Genomic DNA, 20,170 nt, shown 5'->3' on the forward strand with positions numbered 1-20,170 from the left:
TTGATTGAGGGAGGGGAGTAAGATTTAAAATAACTTAGTAAGTTCAAAGTTCTATTTCACTGCAACAAGATAGCAAATTTTCCTAACTTCAAAGTAAATATAATGTGATTCAGTGGTTTCAATAGTTTTATATATGAACGATTTCTCCTATTTGTATGTCCTTAAGATAAAGATCTATCAACGGTAATATGCTTATAGATGTATATTTCATATACATGTATTTACATAAGCTATATGTATAATAAAAATTTTAATTTCTTGCTAATAGTTCTTTAATATTAACCTATAATGAATAACATTAAACATTAGTCTTGCTATACCTTTATGACATATGCAATTATAGTCAAACTGAGGTAGTAAAAATTCTTGTAGCTGTATTTAGTTTGAGAAAATGAATCATTGCCCTCCAGTAAGTTCAGTCTTTAAGTAGCTTCAGTGCCTACTTCCTACCCAAATAATGTCATTTATCTCAAAAGTAGAATTTTTGACTTTTGAAAGCTGACATTATTTATAAAAAGTATTATAAGGTAATTCTAGAAATGAAAAATGAATAAGCCTTTATAGTTAATAGTTCATATTTATGTTGCTACTTCTAATTATTTTTATAATGGCTTTAAGGGAATTTATTCTTAAAAGGCTCTAAATAATGTATGTATATATCTGTATGCAATTTATTTCAATTATTATTGATGGCAAAGGACATAAAAAGTATTCACTTGTTTTTAAATTAGACTATTCTCATTATTTTTACAAGAGCTAAATGATTGTTTGTTAAAATAGTTTTTAAATATTAATGCTTCCCTACTTCCCCTTTACACCAAACAACAGGCATTTCACTCATTACCTTTACATTTTTTCCTCTATATTTAATTATCTTAAAAAATGAATGTATAGGACTCTTTTTATTTAGAACTTTCAGTGTTTGCTTATCCCTTTAAAATGTGATCTGAATATTAAAAAAAATAGTCCATGGCCATGCAATTGTTTAAGTTTACTGATTCCAAATTAATGCTAGATAGCATCTATTTATATATATGAAATATATATTTACAAGAATTAAATCATTAAATCTCTTGAATAAATCAATGAAACTTTAGGATAGAAACATATGCAATACTATCTAACTGTATTAAATTTAATCTATTCTCAAGACACAAAAATGAAAATCTTTTGTTTCTTTACTATAACAATCTCCCTAAGATTATCTAACAACATATAAGAACTAAACAAATAAGATATTTTCTTTTGTTACTTTGCTCAGACATTATAGTTTTAAGCAGTTTAAAAATGAGATAACCTCTATTAACATATTTCAATCTATTACTGGCTTTATATTTTTAAAGCAGTCATTCAACAGAATCTGTAACTGTTTTGTTTGGCATTACATAAGAGCGTAAGGGAAAATATTTTTCATTTTCCTGTTTGTGCATATGACCTGCATAAACAGACGAAAAACAAATTTCTGTGCCTCTAAGGTATCAGTGAATGACTATTACTAATAAGAAACCTGCACTGTCATTTTTGCAAAGCAAATGTTAACAGAAATATATTGTAAACAATTTCAACAAGTGGTATGTTACCTGGGTGGAGCTGGTGGCTACCGAGATGCAGTCAATAAAGCTGTGTCTTCGAGTAAAAAATGCAACTATCTGCTGCCAGCGTGAAGGTTCTGGCTCAGCTTGCAGTTCATCTGACGAGCCCTTTTTGGCCCAGTGTTTCTGCTTTGGGCCTACTGAGCCATGGCTAGAACTAGTATTGCCTCCTCGACTGGCGCGAGAGTACAGAAGTGTGTTGTTTCCGAAAATGTAATTCATCTCTGCAGCCCTGCAGGTGGTTGCCAAGCAGTCTTACTTCTCTACCAGCTGCTGAGTGGTGAATGATCGGTAAAAACTGCAGCTAGAATTACAGCAGCATCACTTGTAGATCAGGGAAAATAAAAACCTTGAGAAATGATGCTCATTTTCTCTGTAGTTTTCCTCCTATGAAAGAGCTTGTATCTTCCCTCTGTACCTGTTAGCTGTATGATGGCTGAGTTTATTTTTGCAGACAAAAAAAGACGACATAAGGTAGATTTCTTTCTCGTGATTATTTTTTCACCAGCGTCTGCAGGAACCAAAAGCTGTTCTTTTGTTAGCTGATAACTAGACGGACTGAAATCCAGGAAGTGAGGTCGATTAGCAGGTAAAGAAGGATGTTATAAACACTGGACTACCAAGACCCTTTGGGGCTGCCTGAATGAATGCACTGGGTGGAGAAACCCAGGATTACTAAGTTTCAATCACAGTCTATAGTAAAATCCAATGGCATTTTACTGCTTACATAAATTATAAATATGAACTGAATTTTAAAATACTAGAAGATTCTTTCTGCCAACAGTCCTGATTGTTAAAATAATCTCACTAAAACAATGTTTATCGTTCACAAACAAATTTTGACACTAGGAAGGATCTTACATTATTTAGCATTGTTTTTAAATTTTTGAAGGTACTCTCCACGTTAAATTCTAATGGTAGCATCTAATGTAGGAATAGATTCATTTATAATGTAGCATGATCAATTTATATAATGAGATGATTTCTAATGTTTCAATAAGTGAGTTTGGAGACAGAATAAGTATATGGTCTCTCAAACTTTTATGATAAAGAGAATTGTTGAGAAGTCATCAGCCTCATCCCTCTTGTATATTACAATCATTAACATTACAAGGTTATAAATCCTAAAAATGCAAAACAATTCACCTTGCTTTTTTGTGCATATGACCTGCATAAATAGATGAAAAACAAATGTACTTTGTCCATCACTGTATAAATACGAAATAATATTATTTGACTGCTAAATGGACATTTTCCAATAACTCTTTTTCAACTTAGTAGTTAACCTCAGAATTGCCAGGATGCTAGCTTAAAATCTCCCTAAGTAAAAATAAAAAAAAAAAAAGCTCCGAGTAACTGAAATACCCTCAAGTTGAGAACTAGATTCCTAAATGGTTACTTGAAAGCTATTTTGAACAAAAAGAATGCTTTATAATTCACTCATAGATGAGTAATTTTTAACCTGACATGAGCACATTTTAAAGTTTAACCTCAGTCATGGATATTTTTTGGATGTAGACTGACAAAATTTTGTAGATCTCTGTGGTTATCAGCACAAACTAGATGCAGTCTACTGGAAAGTAAACTACAACCCTGAAAGTCCACTGGAAATTTGGCTTAGCAAGTGAAGAAATTCATGCTATGTCTGATTCTTTGCCTCAAAGAGCTGACAGCCATGTGAGATTCTTGGGGATCAGATGTGCTGTGATACAGATTATGACAGAAATTTTTGTGCTTTTTATTAAGGACAGTAGATGATAATCTGTAGCAAAAGTCTGACTGATTCTAACTGGAGATAAAGGAATAAAGGAAAACACTAAAAGCAGACAAAGGACTAAGAATTCTCTTTGAATGAAAAAGACTGCTTGAAAAAAACTGAAGTGTTACTATAGACCAGGTACGAAGAACTAATTAAATTAATGAAGGTCATACAAGTTTTGTAATAATTGGTTTTGCCCTGAAATTGATCAACATATTCTGATGAAAACTCAGAGAAAAATAAAAACAAAATAAAACATACTAGAGTTAAAATAGGCTTTGTTACTATAGATTAGTATGAAGAGGACACTGAAAACAAGTGCTGAATGCAAGCCTCCTACCTTAAGTTGCAGACGGAACAGTAAGCCTTAAGTGTACACAGATTTATCACAGAAAGTCAAAGAGCTTCAGGTACAATTTAAAGTTCATGGAGCCCTCCATTCTGTATGTCTCCAGAGCACAAGGAATACTTCTCAATGTATAAATTTCCTAATTCAAAGCCACTTGCCAATGAAACAACTTGAAATTTCAAGAATAGCTTCTTTTACGAAAATGTCATGTTACCTGAGCTATAAGATGTAGGATACGCACACAAAATGTACCTGTACGCAAAACCATGTATATACTTAAAAATCACAATTAGTTTCACATGTTTGATTGGAGGCACAAGGCAACCAACAGTTCTTTGCTTTAGAATAGCCTCACTCATTGTGTAGTAAGAGCTGAAAGACAAAATCTAGTAACACAAATTTTAAGTTCATAGTAGAAAAATCTAGAAAACCTATTCAAAATAATGAGGTAAAGATTGACATGCAACCTTAAAAAGAATTCTTACGCGTGCGCGCGCGCGTGTGTGTGCGCGCGCAGGCGCGCGCATGCACTGCTCCTAAGGCTTGAATTCTGGGCCTGGTCATTGTCCCTTAGGCTTTTGTGCTCAAGACTAGCATTCTACCACTTGAGTCACAGCTCCACTTCTGGCTTTTTGGTAGTTAATAAGAAAATAAGAGGCTCGGGGCTGGGAAGGTTGCTCAGTGGTAGAGCGCTTACCTTGCATGCATGAGGCCCTGGGTTCGACTGCTCAGCACCACATAAGAAAAAAGAAAAAAGCCGGAAGTGATGCTGTGGCTCAAGTGGTAGAGCGCTAGCCTTGAGCTGAAGAGCTGAGGGACAGTGCCCAGGCCCAGAGTTCAGGCCCCACAACCGATCCCCCCCACCCCCCCAAAAAAAGAAAATAAGAGGCTCCCAGACTTTCCTCCCCACGCTGGCTTTGAACCACATCCATTAGATTTCAGCCTCCTGAGTAGCCAGGATTACAGGCATGAGCCACTGGTACCCAGTTTTTTGTTTTATAATATGCAAAAACATCCTTTTCCTGTACCACTTAAGGTTTTCTTTAGGTTAGAATGACAATGCATAGTAGCCTAAACAATGGGAGAAAACTTAGTAAGTATACATATTTAATGTATTACTATATAACTTTAAATATGATTATGAAAAATTTACGACCACAAGGAAGATTTTGTAATATTAAATGAAAGGTACTTCAATATTTATACAGGATGGGTCCTCAATTATTTGTACACACTTCCAAACTCACAAGTGGGAGCTGTTAGGTATAAGAACCACGGCAAATATTGAATAATCTTGGTGAAATTTATTTTTTAAAGTTATATAAAATGAGAAAGATACTGAAACTCTAAAGTACTGAAAAAATACAACAATGATAATAAACTATAAGAGAACATTGTCTTACTCCTTTGCATTGCAATCTAGGTTAAAAAAATTTTAAACATTTAATTGTGCTAAGATAGGACAACACTGAACTGAAAATATTGATAATAGACCATTACTTAGATGGAAAACCTCTAATCATATATACACAAATCCCTTTTGTATGGGCACCACCTAGTGGCTAAATGATATACAAATTATATGCTCTCATCATACCAGGTCCAGCCCAAAACCTAAAAAGAAAATTCAATACTTTTAGTATGTTTCAGAGATGCAGAAACAAGTTGAATTTTAAAAACTGCTATTATTTACTTGAGATAATGTACTTCAGACAGGAAAGATTGTATTCCTGTAGCATTCAGCTGGAAAGGCTTATAATTTGTTCATGCTTGTTCTGTCAGCCTCATTTCTCATATTAAAAGAACAAAACAAAATTCTCTGATGGATGAGATGTATACAGGATAGGAGCTATACTCATTTTGGCTAATTACCTGTTCATTTACCATGGTCTATTTTTATTTCAGGTCCCTCTTTTTCATTTGTAGTGATACTGGAAGTTCTGGGGTTTGAATTCAGGGTCTTGTGCTTGGTTAGACTTGGCTTTATCACTTGAGCCACAAATCCACTAAATTCTGTTTTGAACAAAAAAACTCCTTACCTCAGTAAACAAAAACCCATTGTTCTGTCTCTTCAATGACCATTGCAGATTCCTATATACTAAGAAGTACACCTATTGACCACATGCCACTTCAGTTAGATTTGAACTTATTTTAAAAAGGCTGAGCATTTACTTATTTGTTCAATTTACTGTTCTATTTCTCCTAATTCTCAACTCATTTTCAGTTGTTTTTTTTTTTAGAGCCTTGATACTTTCCTTAGCTGACACACAAATATATGTCCTTTTCTTTCATATTAAGACTTTACTGAGACTTGACTTAAACTTGGAGAATACATTTTGTATTCTAATTCTCTTCATATTAAGTGCAAATAAATTAACTTTCAAAGACTTTATTTCATTACTTCAGTAATGAGAACTATCATCGAACCTTGCAGATTATACGTCACAGAAGTATCAGCTCAAAGCACAGGTCCTTTACATCCTATCCTAACAAATGTCCAAACAAGCACCCCAAGTAAAAAGAAAGTTATTACAATGTCAAAGTTTCATCAGATTATAATCTTCCAACACTATTTTCTCCTGGAAATGCCTCCAATTCTGACTTGATTTGTTTCAACACCTTATTCAAAAGTCAATTTAATTTCTTTAATATTCTAATATCTCCTTGCATTTTTCCATCACACATACAATTGTAAGTATGTTTCCAGAAAAAATACTAATTACTGGAAGCCAAATAATATTATAAGTACTGAATAGTTGTCTATTGTTATTGAATACATGAATCTGTTGATAAGAAAAACTAAGATTCTAACACTAAGTTTTTAAAATGTACTTCTGTTAAATGAATTTTACATTTATTTATTTATTTTTATTTTTTGGGGGGGGGTCCAGTCGTAGGGCCTGAACTCTGGGGTCTGGGCATTGTCTCTAAGTTCTTCAGCTCAAGGCTAGCGCTCTACCACTTGAGCCACAATGCTACTTCCAGCTTTTTTTTTCTGCTTATGTGGTGCTGAGGAATTGAACCCAGGGCCTCATGCATGCAAGGCAAGCGATCTACCACTGAGCCACCTTCCAAGCCCGAATTTTACTTTTTTAACATCAGCTTTTATTAGAACTGTAACTGAAGCACTGCCTAATGTATATAGAGAAAAAAGAATATTTTAAAGTTGTTATCAAAAGAATCAGGTAAAAATAACTTCATTCTCTTATGGTAAAAAAAAAAATCAAAAGAGGAGCAAGGCAGATTAAGAAAGCAAGTGAAAATCATATTCTACTTAACAAACTACTACTACTACTCAGCTACTTTGCCAAAATATGAAAGTAATAATTCAGATAGAGTCCTATGAACACCTCAATAGATGCTTTGTTTCATCCCAAACTACAATACTCTACAAGTGGAGTAAGATGTCCACATTAACTTTTGTTTCATTTAAAGAGGTTTCTGATCTATATTTTAAATGAGATATATTTCATCTGAGTTCCTTAGGTTTGCTTTTAATTTTTTAATTGAAATTATTAAAACTTGCCTTGTGTCAAAGTAAATGTCTCCTCCCCACCCACTTTTGGTTTTCTAATAGAAATTAAAGGATCTCTTAAAAATTGTACAATTATCTTTTCCTCCTCTTAATTTATTTTACCCTTCAAATAATTAATTTATGAAGTGACTACTGCATAAACTATATATGATGTAAAGGAATCCCAAGTAAGACCTTGCTAACTCTTTTTAAAAAAAATTTTGTGCAAGTCCTGACGCTTGAACTAGGGAATGGGAATGTCCCTAAGCTTTTCTACTCGTCTAGTGCTCTGCCACTTGAGCCACAGCATCATTTCCCACTTTTTGGTGATTAATGGGAGATGAAGAGTCTCATGAACTTTACTGCCCTGGCTGACTTTGAACTGGGAACCTCAGATCTCAGCCTCCTGAGTAGCCAGGATAACAGGCATAAGCTACTTCTTAAATTCTTAAATTACAACTGTATCAGAAGATAGTCTGTCCAAAAGCGTCTACAGATTGCAAATGTGTTCTTATGACTTCTGAAAATCTACTTTCATGAAATAGCCTAAGCACTTTTTATTCCCAAAGATTATTCACAACATTGTTCTTTATGAACTCTGATAAATATATGGAACAAGTTAATAGAACAAAGACTTCTTGTTAAAATTAAGATGTGAAATGTGAAAGATGAAAAATTTTAGATTAAATTTTTTATGATCTTTTAGGTAGTTCCACAAAGGAAGTACCATTTAACAAAGCACTTTAGGAATACAATGCACCTTGGTCAGTACCACTCCCTTCAACATTCTCACACCCCTTTGACCCACTCTTACCCTTTTCTTAATTTTGTGGTATACTATGAATTCCTTATTATATTCTTTATTGTTATTATAAAATGTATTACCTTTTCATAAGTCAGGTAATGAGTACATTTCTTTTTGGACAACGTCACCCATTCCTTCACTCTGTTCCAGTTTAGAGAATTTATTCTATGGAAATGAAAACTCTCATCTATTCAGTTCCCAGATATAAATCAGGCAGCAAGCCAAAGAAGAGAGAGATGAACTGCTCTACTTAATAGTGCAAGGACTTAATAACTGTTTCAGAAACGATGCTGTTATTTTCTAAAGAAAATAAACTGAAAAAAATTAACAATAGCCTACAAAGATATGCTTTTCAATGAGATCTGTTGATTATTATTATAGCACTAAGATAGATTCATGTTGGTACTTTCTTGATCTTACTAAAGTATGTCAACAAAGGTTTACATACAGCTACCCAAAGACTGCCACTCAATGAAGGCAATGACATATTCCACTCCCAAATAGAGCAATAATATCCAAAATGGATTTTAAAATCCTCAGTTGCAGCAGCAGCAATGGTGGTTAAGTACCGTATTTCTGATTGTGGGTATAGATTAGAAACATCTATTGAGTTTGTAAGCCCCGCCCCCCCCAAACTCCTCTAACCCCCTGCCAAAATCCAATCTGTAGCTCAGAGATCAATCAACTGCATCAGTAACTTTTTTTGGGGGGGTCCAGTCATGGGGCCTGAACTCTGGGCCTGGGCGCTGTCCCTCAGCTCTTCAGCTCAAGGGTAGCGCTCTACCACTTGAGCCACAGTGCCACTTCCGGCTTTTTTTCTTTTTGCTTATGTGGTGCTGAGGAATCGAACCCAGAGCCTCATGCATGCAAGGCAAGTGCTCTACCACTGAGCCACCTTCCCAGCCCCATCAGTAACTTTTTTGTTGCTGGTCCTGGAGCTTGAACTCAGGGCCTGAGCACTGTCTGGCTCAAAACTAGCATTCTACCACTTGAGCCAGTTTTGCTTCCAGGTTTTTGTTTTTTTTTGGGGGGGGGGTTGGTGGGGGCGTTAATTGGAGACAAGAGTCTCAAACTCAAAGACTTTTCTACCAGAGCTGGCTTTGAACTGCTATCCTCAAATCTCAGCCTTCGGAGCAGCTAGAATTATAGGAGTGAGCCACGCACACATGGCCTCATTAATACTTAAAAAAAATTTAAAATTGTTATTATAAAGGTGATGTACAGAGGGTTACAGTTACATAAATCGGTAGAGTGTATACTCCATTTTGGACAATGTCACCTTATCAATACTTTTTAAAGTTTCGTGACTGCATGTCTATTCATCATTGAGAACTATTACTAAAGGCAGTCAATTTGCTTAACAAGGAATTAGTATCCTAGCTACCATTTAATCGGGAAAGTCATATTTGGGGATAAGTTTTATAGTAAGATTTGCTATAAAAACCTTCGACCAACCCAAAAAATTATCTTGATTATCAAAATGAAGTGAGTTTTCAATGACAAATCAGTGGCTTACTACATAAAAGTGGTATTTCACTGATGAAATTAACAGATTCTAGTTACACTTAAGGCAAAGAAAAACTGAAGAGACACGTCCTTATGGATGGCAACTGAGGTTTAAGACCTAAAACATCTACAGATTCAGTGACAATATCTTATATCTGAAATATTGCTTTACCTGCCATAATGACCACTTTATATACGTAACAACAGAGCATCACTGCCTGCTTATGATACAATCCAAGTAACTACCAAAGCACTTAAACACCAAGATTTGGTGATGTGCAATTGGCTTTGGACAATTTGTAGGTATTCAAAATGACTGGGATAAATAAAGAACTCACAGACTCTGAAAGATTTTTTGGACTCAAGTAAGAAAATCAATTTCATTCAAGGGAAAACAGGCATATGCTGACAAGAAGTGTATATAAAGCAGGCAATATGCTAAGACTCCAAGGTTCAAGGCTTTCAGGTTGTTCAGAATGAAGGTAAAATATATTGTATTACATTTATACTTTTATAGGTTAAATTTGTACATTAAAATTTCTAGAAAACTACTAAATAGAAGAATAGTTTCCAAGCTATTAAGAAGGAAAGATGACATGAACAAATATGCAATAGAACATACAAAAGGATCAAGATTGCCTGTACTTAAAAATTAAAAAAGTAAGCCTCAGGAGCTGGTGGCTCATGCATGTAATCCTAGCTACTCAGGAGGCTGTGATCTGAGGATCACGGTTCAAAGCCAGCCTGGAAGGAAAGTCCGTGATACTCTGATTTCAAATAAACCACCAGAAAACCAGAAATGGTGCTGTGGCTCAATTGGTTAGAGTGCTTGCCTTGATCTATGAGCTAAAGCGCTGAGGGACAGGGGCTGGGAAGGTGACTCAGTGGTAGAGTGCTTGCCTCTCATGCATGAGGCCCTGGGTTCAATTCCTCAGGACCATATAAACAGAAAAAAAGGCCAGAAGTGGCACTGTGGCTCAAGTGGTAGAGCTCTAGCCTTGAGCTGAAAAGCTTAGGGACAGTGCCCAGGCCTAGAGTTCAAGCCCCACGACCGACCAAAAAAAATAAATAAAGAGCTGAGGGACAGAGCCCAGGCCCAGAGTTCAAGCCCCACTACAGACAAAACAAACAAACAAACAAACAAATAAAAATAAATACATTTGGGCTCCACTAGCTCACATCTCTAGTTTTAGCTACTCAGGAGGATGAATATTCCAGGATTGTGGTTTGAAGCTAGCCAGGGCAGTAAAGTCCATGAGACTCCATCTTCAATAAACCATCAAAAAATCCAGAAGTGGAGCTGTGGCTCAAGTGGTAGTACATTAGCCTTTAACAAAGCTCAGGGAAGTGCTTAGGCCCCAAGTTCAAGTCCCAGTTGCACATGCATGCATGCATGCACACACATACACAAACAAAAAACTGTGGAATGGCTAAAGTACTACTTAATGACAGTTTTCAATCTCAAGGACTGTAAGAAAAGGAGGCTGGTAATAAGCAACTGACTTGAGAAACTAGAAAAACAAACAAAAATACCCCAGAAAAAGAAAAAAAATAATCTAAGAATGAAAAGGGAAAAGGATGAAAAGTGAACTGTCTTTGCCATTTTTAGACAAGTGACATTTTTTCCTCTGGGTATGTCATTAGTTTCTCAAAGAAAGTTCAGATTGTTTATAGCACACAATCTTCAACTGATATGCAGGCTATCATAGTTACATGAGTTTATATGAATGTGTACACATGTACACGTATACCCTACAGAGGGATAAGGATGGTGGTATACAAGGTGAAGACAAAACAAACTTTTAAAAGACGGTTCTTTGAAAAAATCATCTTTGAAACAGACTACCTTTCTGTCAGGAATGAAGGTAAAAGAAAAGTACAGGGGCCAGGAAGGTAGAGTGCTTTCCTTGCATGCATGAGGCCCTAGGCTCGATTCCTCAGCACCACATAAGCAGAAAAAGCCTGAAGTGGTGCAGTGGCTCAAGTGGTAGAGTGCTAGCCTTGAGCTGAAGAGCTGAGGGACAGCGCCCAGGTCCAAAGTTCAGGCCCCACAATCGACAAAAACTAACAAAAATACAAATAAATAACATTATGGGAATGGGGCTATACCTATATAATAAAATATATACCTATATGGTATATTATGTATAATATATAATATATAATATTATATCTATATATAGTATTATATATTTATGTTATATTAACATATCATATGTATTATATATTATATACATATAATATTATTATAACATTAAAAGATAGTAACCATATTATGAATACTAATTAGAATGTATATGCTTCTAGAAAAAAGTAGTCTAGAAAAACTAATAGAAAATATGATTGGTACTATAGTCCCTACAAGTTTTAACAAATCATCCCTCTTAGAGAATTATAGAATCCAGGTAAGTCTTACTAGTAATAAACAATCCTTATGCCAATTCATGCAACCAGAAAAAAACATTCAGAAAAGAACTCTTACAATTCAGTGAAAAAGAGCAACCCAATTCAAAACTAAGCAAAAATCCTAAGTTGGCATGCCACAAAACAGGAAATCTGAATGATCAATAAATATATCCCATCTCAGTAATCAGAGAAATGTTCATTAAAATAACAAATGTCACCATTTCAAAAACCAAAACATAAATATGTGCCACCATTCTTACCTCTCTGTAGGGGTACAAATATGTACATGTTTATGTACTAATACAAATATGGAAAACATAAAAATAACAATTAGGTATGAGTGTTTGTGCATACATATTTATGTTTTAGCTAGTAATAACCTAAAAATAATTCCTATTAAGCAAATAAAAACTTTTACTATATATTTATAAAATAAAAACTCCAAAAAAGGGGCTGGGAAGGTGGCTCAGCGGTAGAGCGCTTGCCTTGCATGCATGCGGCTCTGGGTTTGATTCCTCAGCACCACATAAGCAAAAAAGAAAAACCCGGAAGTGGCGTTGTGGCTCAAGTGGCAGGGCGCTAGCCTTGAGCTGAATTGCTGAGGGACAGCGCCCAGAGTTCAGGCCCCACGACCGGACCCCCCCCACCCCCCCAAAAAAAAACAACCTCCAAAAAAGTGAAGTTAAATGGGGAATCTCAGGAATACATTAAGCAAAAATTCAATTTGATTATATGAAGAATGAATACATTATATAGATTTCAAAACATGTAAAATGAATAATACATAGACAAGCAATCTGAATATGTAGGAGAACTGTATAAAAAATAAATATGAAGGTCAGGATTGTAGTTACTTCTGAAGGGAGAAATGACAGGATTAAGAAAAGTTGCTGTTGGACTTCAAAAAGATGTTAATATTTTTTGTATATATTTGATAACATTTAAAACAAATGTTTAAAAATAGCTCATGTGTAGTATTTGAAATCAAAGAAGTTACTTCCTTCATGAGAACCTTGAAATATAGTGTCTAAGAATAAAATTCACTTATAAAGTATCTTTTGAAAGTTTATTTTTATTTTTTTGTCAATCATGGGACTTGAACTCAGGGCCTAGGCACTGTTCCTGAGCTTTTTTGCCTCAAGGCTAGCACTCTATCACTCTAAGCCCCATCTCTACTTCTGTTTTTTAGGTAGTTAGTTGGAGATAAGAGTCTCACAGATGTTGCTGAATGGGCTGGCTTTGAATCATAACCCTCCACTCTCACTCAGCCTCCTCAATAGCTAGGATTATAGGTATGAGCCGCTGGCGCCCAGTTTTGAAATAGTTTGTGAAATACTAACAAATATATGAAATTCCCTTAACTAGGAAACTGAAATCAACCAAAGGGAAAAAAATATACATGACAGAATAGTTCTAAGCAAACCATAATTCACAGGAAAAGCATAGAACAGCTGTTATCCTACCTTTATTGGTGAAATATGAGAATGAGAAACAAATCCATGGACATTCTCAATCTCTGACAGGTTCTTCTCTGAGACGTGAACCAATTCAGGACCTATCACCTCATTAGTGATTTGTGGGGAAATGTGTTCTTGAGGAAGTGTGTCTTCATCCTGATAACGGTATTTCTGTAAAGGAAAGGAAAGTACTAAACATGAAAAAGTATTAAAATGGAGATCAAGTTCAGTTCAAATCATGTTTTTCACAGCTACTCAAATACTTGATGTAAAAAATATGAAATGTACTTAATGGCTTAATTCATGAAATCTGAGAAAAATAGGACTTAAATTTTAGAAGTTATACCAATAATTTAACAAAAATTACTCTATTAAAAATCATTCACATTAGATGAAAACAGAAACCTAATTACTGGTTTTCTCACTTCTTTCCCATATTAACTGAAACACATCCCTAAAATACAGCTGCTTAAATGAGGTCAACATAGAGTCAAAACTTCCTTAGCTAAATCTAGTGTGTTTCTTTATTCATTATAACTTGTACAAAATGAAGATGTCAACCATTTTCATTTCCATCTGAATATCATTACATCATAAAAGACATTTTTCTTTCATCTACCAAACAATATTTCTCCCTCTCCTCTGACGCAGACGTCTCTGTAAACTATTTTTTCTTTCCTTCTTTTTTTCTTTGTGTCAGTTGTGAGGGCTGAACTCTGGACCTGGGTGCTGTCCCTCAGCTCTTCAGCTCAAGGCTAGCGCCCTACCACTTGGAGCCACAGCATCATTTCTGCCTTTTTTTTTTTTTTTTCTGCTTATGTGGTGCTGAGGAATTGAACCCCAGGCCTCATGCATGAGAGGCAAGCACTCTATCACTGAGCCAACTTCCCAGCCCCCAATGTAAACTATTTTAAAAAGATTAACGTAACAAAAAAATATGCTTTACCCAAGCCCAGAGTTCAAGCCCACGACCAAAAAAAAAAAAAAAATATATATATATATATATATATGCTTTAACCCATTAACAAAGTAATTATAGGAAAGGGCAAGAAATATACGTTTTTCATCCCAGTCTGGGAAGTCTGTGCAAAGTCTATGAAGTCAGAGCAAAATAAAATAGAATATATTACTTTGGCTCACTCTCAAACATACCCACAAAGCAAAAAAAGGGACAACAGGAATATAAACTGTGTTAGGTTCATTGACTATTTTTTGTTGTTTGTTCATTAGTTTTATTTTGCTTGATGTCCTGGGGTTTCAACTCAGTGCCTTAGGCTTGCTTGCTACACAGGGACTCTACCACTTGATCCAGTCCTTTTTTTGCCATTCCTGGGGCTTGAACTCAGGGACACTGTCCCTGAGCTTCTTTTTTTTTTTTTCTTGCTTCTTTTTTTTTTTGGGTCTGGTCGTGGGCCTGAACTCTGGGCATGGGTACTGTCCCTCAGCTCTTCAGCTCAAGGCTAGTGCTCTACCACTTGAGCAACAGCACCACTTCTGGCTTTTTTTCTTTTTGCTTATGTGGTGCTGGGGAATCAAACCCAGGGCCTCATGCATGCAAGGCAGCGCTCTACCACTGAGCCACCTTTCCAGCCCCTGAGCTTCTTTTGTTCAAGGCTAACACTTTACCATTTAAGCCACAGTGCCATTTCCAGCTTTTTCTGTTTATGTGGTACTGAGGAATCGAACCCAGTGCTTCATGCATAATAGGCAAGCACTTTACCACTAAGCCATATTTCCAATCATCCAGCCCCTTTTGCTGTATTTTTTGAGATAGGGTCTCAAATTTATTCTCAGCAGACTTGGTCTATGATTCAATTTATACTTACTATAGAGTTGTCCACACTCAGCGGGTTTTTTTTGTTTGTTTGTTTTTGTTATGCTAGTGCTGGGGCTTGAGCAATGAGTCTAAGGTGCTGCCCATGAGCTTCTTTTTGGCTCAAGGATAGCGCTCTACCACTTGAGCCATATTGCCATTTATGGTTTTTTTGAGTAGTTTACTGGAGATAAAGTCTAATGCCTGGCTGGCTTTGAACTGCAATCCTCAGATCTCAGCCTCCGGAGTAGCTTTACAGTAGCTTTACAGTAGGATTACAGGCATGTGCCACCAGGGCTTGGCTCACACTCAGTTTTTGTTTTGCTGGTTGAGATGGAGGTCTCTTGAACTTTTTTCCTGGGCTGATCTAGAATTGGCTCCCAAATAGCTGTATTAGGCTTTGTTTGGTAGGTTGGTTGAGTTTTTATTGTTGCTTATGCTGTCGTTTATGCTGAATATCAGGACTCAAGGACAAGGCAGATCAGTCAAATGAAGAAATATAAATGAAACATGCAAACCTCTGGGACATTATGATGAGATAAAACTCAAAAGAATCATGGTATCAAAAATACTGAGAAGGGGCTGGGAAAGTGGCTCAGTGGTAGAGTGCTTGCCTTGAATGCATGAGGCCCTTGGTTCGATTCCTCAGCACCATATAAGCAGAAAAAGCCGGAAGTGGGGCTGAGGCTCAAGTGGTAGAGTGCTAGCCTTGAGCTGAAGAGCTGAGGGGCAGTGCCCAGGCTCAGAGTTCAGGCCCTACAACTGACAAAAAAAAAAAAAAAAAAATACTGAGAAAAGCAAGAAACAAAACGTAAGAAAAGCAAGCAATTCAGATTCAAGAGACAAAACACCTAACAAACTAGATCAGAAAGAATTACCCCAAGATACATCATAGTTAAAATATTAAGTGTGCAGGAGGAGGATATGGAAAGCAGCACAAGAGAAATGCCAAGTCACCAATAACGGCAGCCTTATTTGAATAACAGCAGATTTCTCAACACGAACCTTACAAGCAAGGAGTGTATACAATGAAGTATTTCAAGTGCTGAAAGTAAATAACTGCCAACAGAGATTACCCAACAAAGCTATTGCTCTAAACTGCATGATAAAACCTCCCATAATGAACAACAACAACAAAAAATTTATGACTGCTAAACCAGCACTACAGAAGACTTTGAACACTAACCTATATAGAAGAATAAGATAAACATAATTATGAAAGAGGGGAGAAAGTAAATCTCACCAGATGAGTAAAGAGCAAATGAAGAATCGAATTCTACAAAAACAAGAAATTAGAATTACTATATATCTTTCAACACTAACATTAGATGATAGTATCTGAATTCTTCAATCAAAAGACAGAAAGTCAAATTAGATTAAAAAAAGACCCAACCATTTGTTGCCTAAAAAAAATACGTCTTACTAACAATAACAAAAAAAATGGGTTAGGGTAAAAGGGTGAAAAAAGACCTACCAAGCAAATGGACCCTGAAGGCAGACACAAGTAGCTCTATACATATCTGGTGAAGTATACTTCAAACTAAAATTAGTCAGAAGAGACAAAAGGTGACTTCATATTAATAAGGCTAAAAGTATAACTAAAAAACTAAAAGTAGGGCTGGGAAGGTGGCTCAGTGGTAGAGTGCTTGCCTTGCATGCATGAGGCCTTGGGTTCGATTCCTCAGCACCATATAAGCAAAAAGAAAAAAAGCCGGAAGTGGCGCTGTGGCTCAAGTGGTAGAGCGCTAGCCTTGAGCTGAAGAGCTGAGGGACAGCGCCCAGGCCCAGAGTTCAGGCCCCACAACCGGACCCAAAAAAAAAAAAAAAACAAAAAACTAAAAGTGTAACTGTTAACATGTATGTGTCAAATGTTGGCACAACTTTATTAAACAAAATTAAAATTAAATTAATTTAAAACACAGTGATTGTGGGGAATTTTAATATTCCATTCTTTCCAATAGATAGGAAATCCGGCCATTTTTCCCCTCAAAAAGATTTACCAGAACTTTTGGAATACAGCAAAGGGAGTAGAAGGTTTATAGCTTTACTATAAAGCTATAGAGATAGAAAGAGACAGAGACAGAGAGAACATGCACGAGAGAGAATTCAAATAAACAATGATATACTCCAAGCTCTGAGGAAAATAATAATAAGACAAATCTCAAATTGCCACAAGGGAAAAAATAATGAAAACTGGCAAACCCTAACCAATCTGACAAAAAAGAGGAAACAATCCAAATTAATAAAGATGAAAAAGATGTTATCATAGCAAATACAAATGAAACCCAGAGATCATAAAGGAATACTCTGAAAACCTATATCCAAAACAAAAAGATCTAGAAATCTTTTTAGATCTACCAAAACTGAACCAAGAAAGGTAAGTTGCTTAAACAGATCTATCATAAACAATGAAAATAAACCAATAATAGGCTCCCAGAAAAGAAAAGCAGGAACCCAGATTCACCAGACTTTTTTTATTTTTTTGAGTCTGCTTGTGGGGCCTGAACTCTGGGCCTGGGCTCTGTCCCTCAGCTCTTCAGCTCAAGGCTAGCACTCTACCACTTGAGCCACAGCACCACTTCCAGCTTTCTTCTTTTTGCTTATGTGGTGCTGAGGAATCGAACCCAGAGCCTCATGCATGCAAGGCAAGCGCTCTACCACTGAGCCACTTCCCAGCCCTCACCAGACTTTTAAAGAACACCATTAATACTCCACTTTTTCCATGAAATAGAAAAGGAAATACCACTACCCAACCCCTTCAATGAAAATATGCATTCCAAAACCAGATAAGGACACAAGAGAACTAAACAGACTAATCAATCCCCTTAATGAAAATAAATGCAAAAATTCTCAATAAAATCCTTGCAAACAGAATTCAACAACACATTATAAAGATCATACATGATCAAGCTAGCTTTATTTTAGGGATGCAAGTTCAACTTACAGAAATCGGTAATAAGTGTAATTCTTTTTTTTTAAAATAATTTTTTTGTTGTGAAAATACTATACAGAGGGTGGTTACAGTTACATAAACAAGGTAATGAGTACATTTCTTATCAGCATTGTTGCCTCCTCCTTTGCTTTTCCTTACCATCCCTTCCCTCCCATCTCCTCAACTACACACCCCCACCCCCACTCCCCACCTAAATTGTAAAGTTCGTTTTTTGACATAGTGTCTTGTACACCTCACAGTTGCAATGGGCCAATCTGTATCCCTATATAAACATTTTGTTTTTCCCTTCCCTCCCCAAATTATACCATCAAACACAGTGAAAACAGGGGTTATACCATGGAGGAGGGTCATACAAAGCAACAACAACAAAAAAAATCACATGGTACCTTATAAATACATTAGAAACAACAGCAAGAAAGAAAAAAACCACTTTGTCCCTATCTTGAGGTTCATTTCACTTAACATCATCTTATCTGAGCTTTTCTGCTTGTCCCAGACATATACTAGTTATTGAAATAAGGGAAACCATGGGACCTATGTTTCTTTGGGCCGGGCTTTCTTCATATAATTTTCTCCAAGTCTTTCCATTTCCTAACAAATGGGACGATGTGATTCTTCTGATGGAGGCATAGAATTCCATTGTGTATATATACCACATTTTCTTGATCCATTCATCTACTGAGGGGCATCTGGGTTGGTTCCATATCCTAGCTATGGTAAATAATGCTGCAATAAACATAGTTGTGCTGGTAGCTTTAGTGTGGTCTTGTTTATGATCATTTGGGTAAATGCCCAAAAGTGGGATTGCCGGGTCATAGGGGAGCTCTATGTGGAGTCTTTTTCAGCAACCTCTATACTACTTTCCAAAGTGGTTGAACAAGTTTACACTCCCACCAACAATGCAGTAGGGTTCCCTTCTGTCCACATCCCCTCCAGTATTTATTGTTATTAGTGTTCTTGATTATAGGCATTTTAACTGGAGTGAGATGGAATCTCAATGTTGTTTTGATCTGCATTTCTTTTATGGCTAGAGAGGTTGAACATTTCTTCATGTGTCTATTGGCCATTCTTATTTCCTCTTCAGAGAAGTTTCTCTTTAAGTCTTTAGCCCATTTATTTATTGGGCAGTTGTTTCTTTGAGGATTTGTTGTTGGGGGATTTAATATTTTAAGTTCCAGATATATTTTAGATATGAGACCCTTGTCTGTTGTAGAACTAGTGAAGATCTTCTCCCAATCTGGTGGGCTTTCTATTGATCTTGCTAGCTATGTCTTTTGCCATGCAGAAGCTCTGCAGTTTCATGCAATCCATTTATCCAACCTTTCTTTGATTTGTTGTGTTTCTGGGTCTCTATTAAAAAAATTTCGGCCTAGGGTTTCTCCTATTCCATCCTATAATGTTTTCAGGGTGTCTGCTTTGACTCCAAGGTCTTTGATCCATTTGGAGTTGATTCTGGTGCAGGGTGATACATAAGGATCTAGCTTTAGTTTTCTACAGGTGATTAACCAATTTTGCCAGCACCATTTACTGAAGAGGCTGTCTTTCTTCCATTCTATCTTTTTAGCTCCCTTATCAAAGATTAGGTGGCTATAGGTCTGTGGGCTCATTTCTGGGTTTTTAATTCTATTCCATTGGTCCTGAGGTCTTTTCTTGTGCCAGTACCAATCTGTTTTGATTACTATAGCTTTGTAGTAGAATTTGAAATTTGGTATTGATATTACTCCAGCATTGTTCTGTTAAGGATCGTTTTTGCTATTCGGGGTCTTTTATTGTTCCATATGAATTTTTGGATTGCCTCTGCTATTTCCATGAAGAATGAGGTTGGCATTGCAGTGAATTTGTAGATAGTCTTGGGAAGTATTGCCATTTTCATAATTATGATCCTTCCAACCAGGAGCATGGGAGGTTTTTCCACCTTCTAAATTCTGTTTTGATTTCCTTTTTCAGATTTTTAAAATTGTCATCATAGAGGTCCTTCACTTCTTTGGTTAAGTTAATTCCTAGGTATTTTATTTT

The 20,170-nt window shown here is 36.0% G+C and overlaps 1 protein-coding gene across 8 annotated transcripts in view; it reads right to left on the bottom strand.

Moving 5' to 3' along the window:
• The window catches only part of Dlg1 (discs large MAGUK scaffold protein 1), a 204,709-nt gene that overhangs the window by 114,059 nt on the left and 70,480 nt on the right, over nucleotides 1-20,170 (bottom strand). For all 8 annotated transcript variants that reach the window (XM_042669937.1, XM_042669944.1, XM_042669962.1 and 5 more), the window contains exon 5: nucleotides 13,395-13,559. In XM_042669937.1, the coding sequence (XP_042525871.1) occupies nucleotides 13,395-13,559 (165 nt within the window). The remainder of the gene's footprint in view (nucleotides 1-13,394; nucleotides 13,560-20,170) is intronic.

Source organism: Dipodomys spectabilis, unplaced genomic scaffold, assembly GCF_019054845.1.
Source record: "Dipodomys spectabilis isolate Male_0828 unplaced genomic scaffold, ASM1905484v1 ptg000017l, whole genome shotgun sequence".
Lineage (NCBI taxonomy): Eukaryota > Metazoa > Chordata > Mammalia > Rodentia > Heteromyidae > Dipodomys > Dipodomys spectabilis.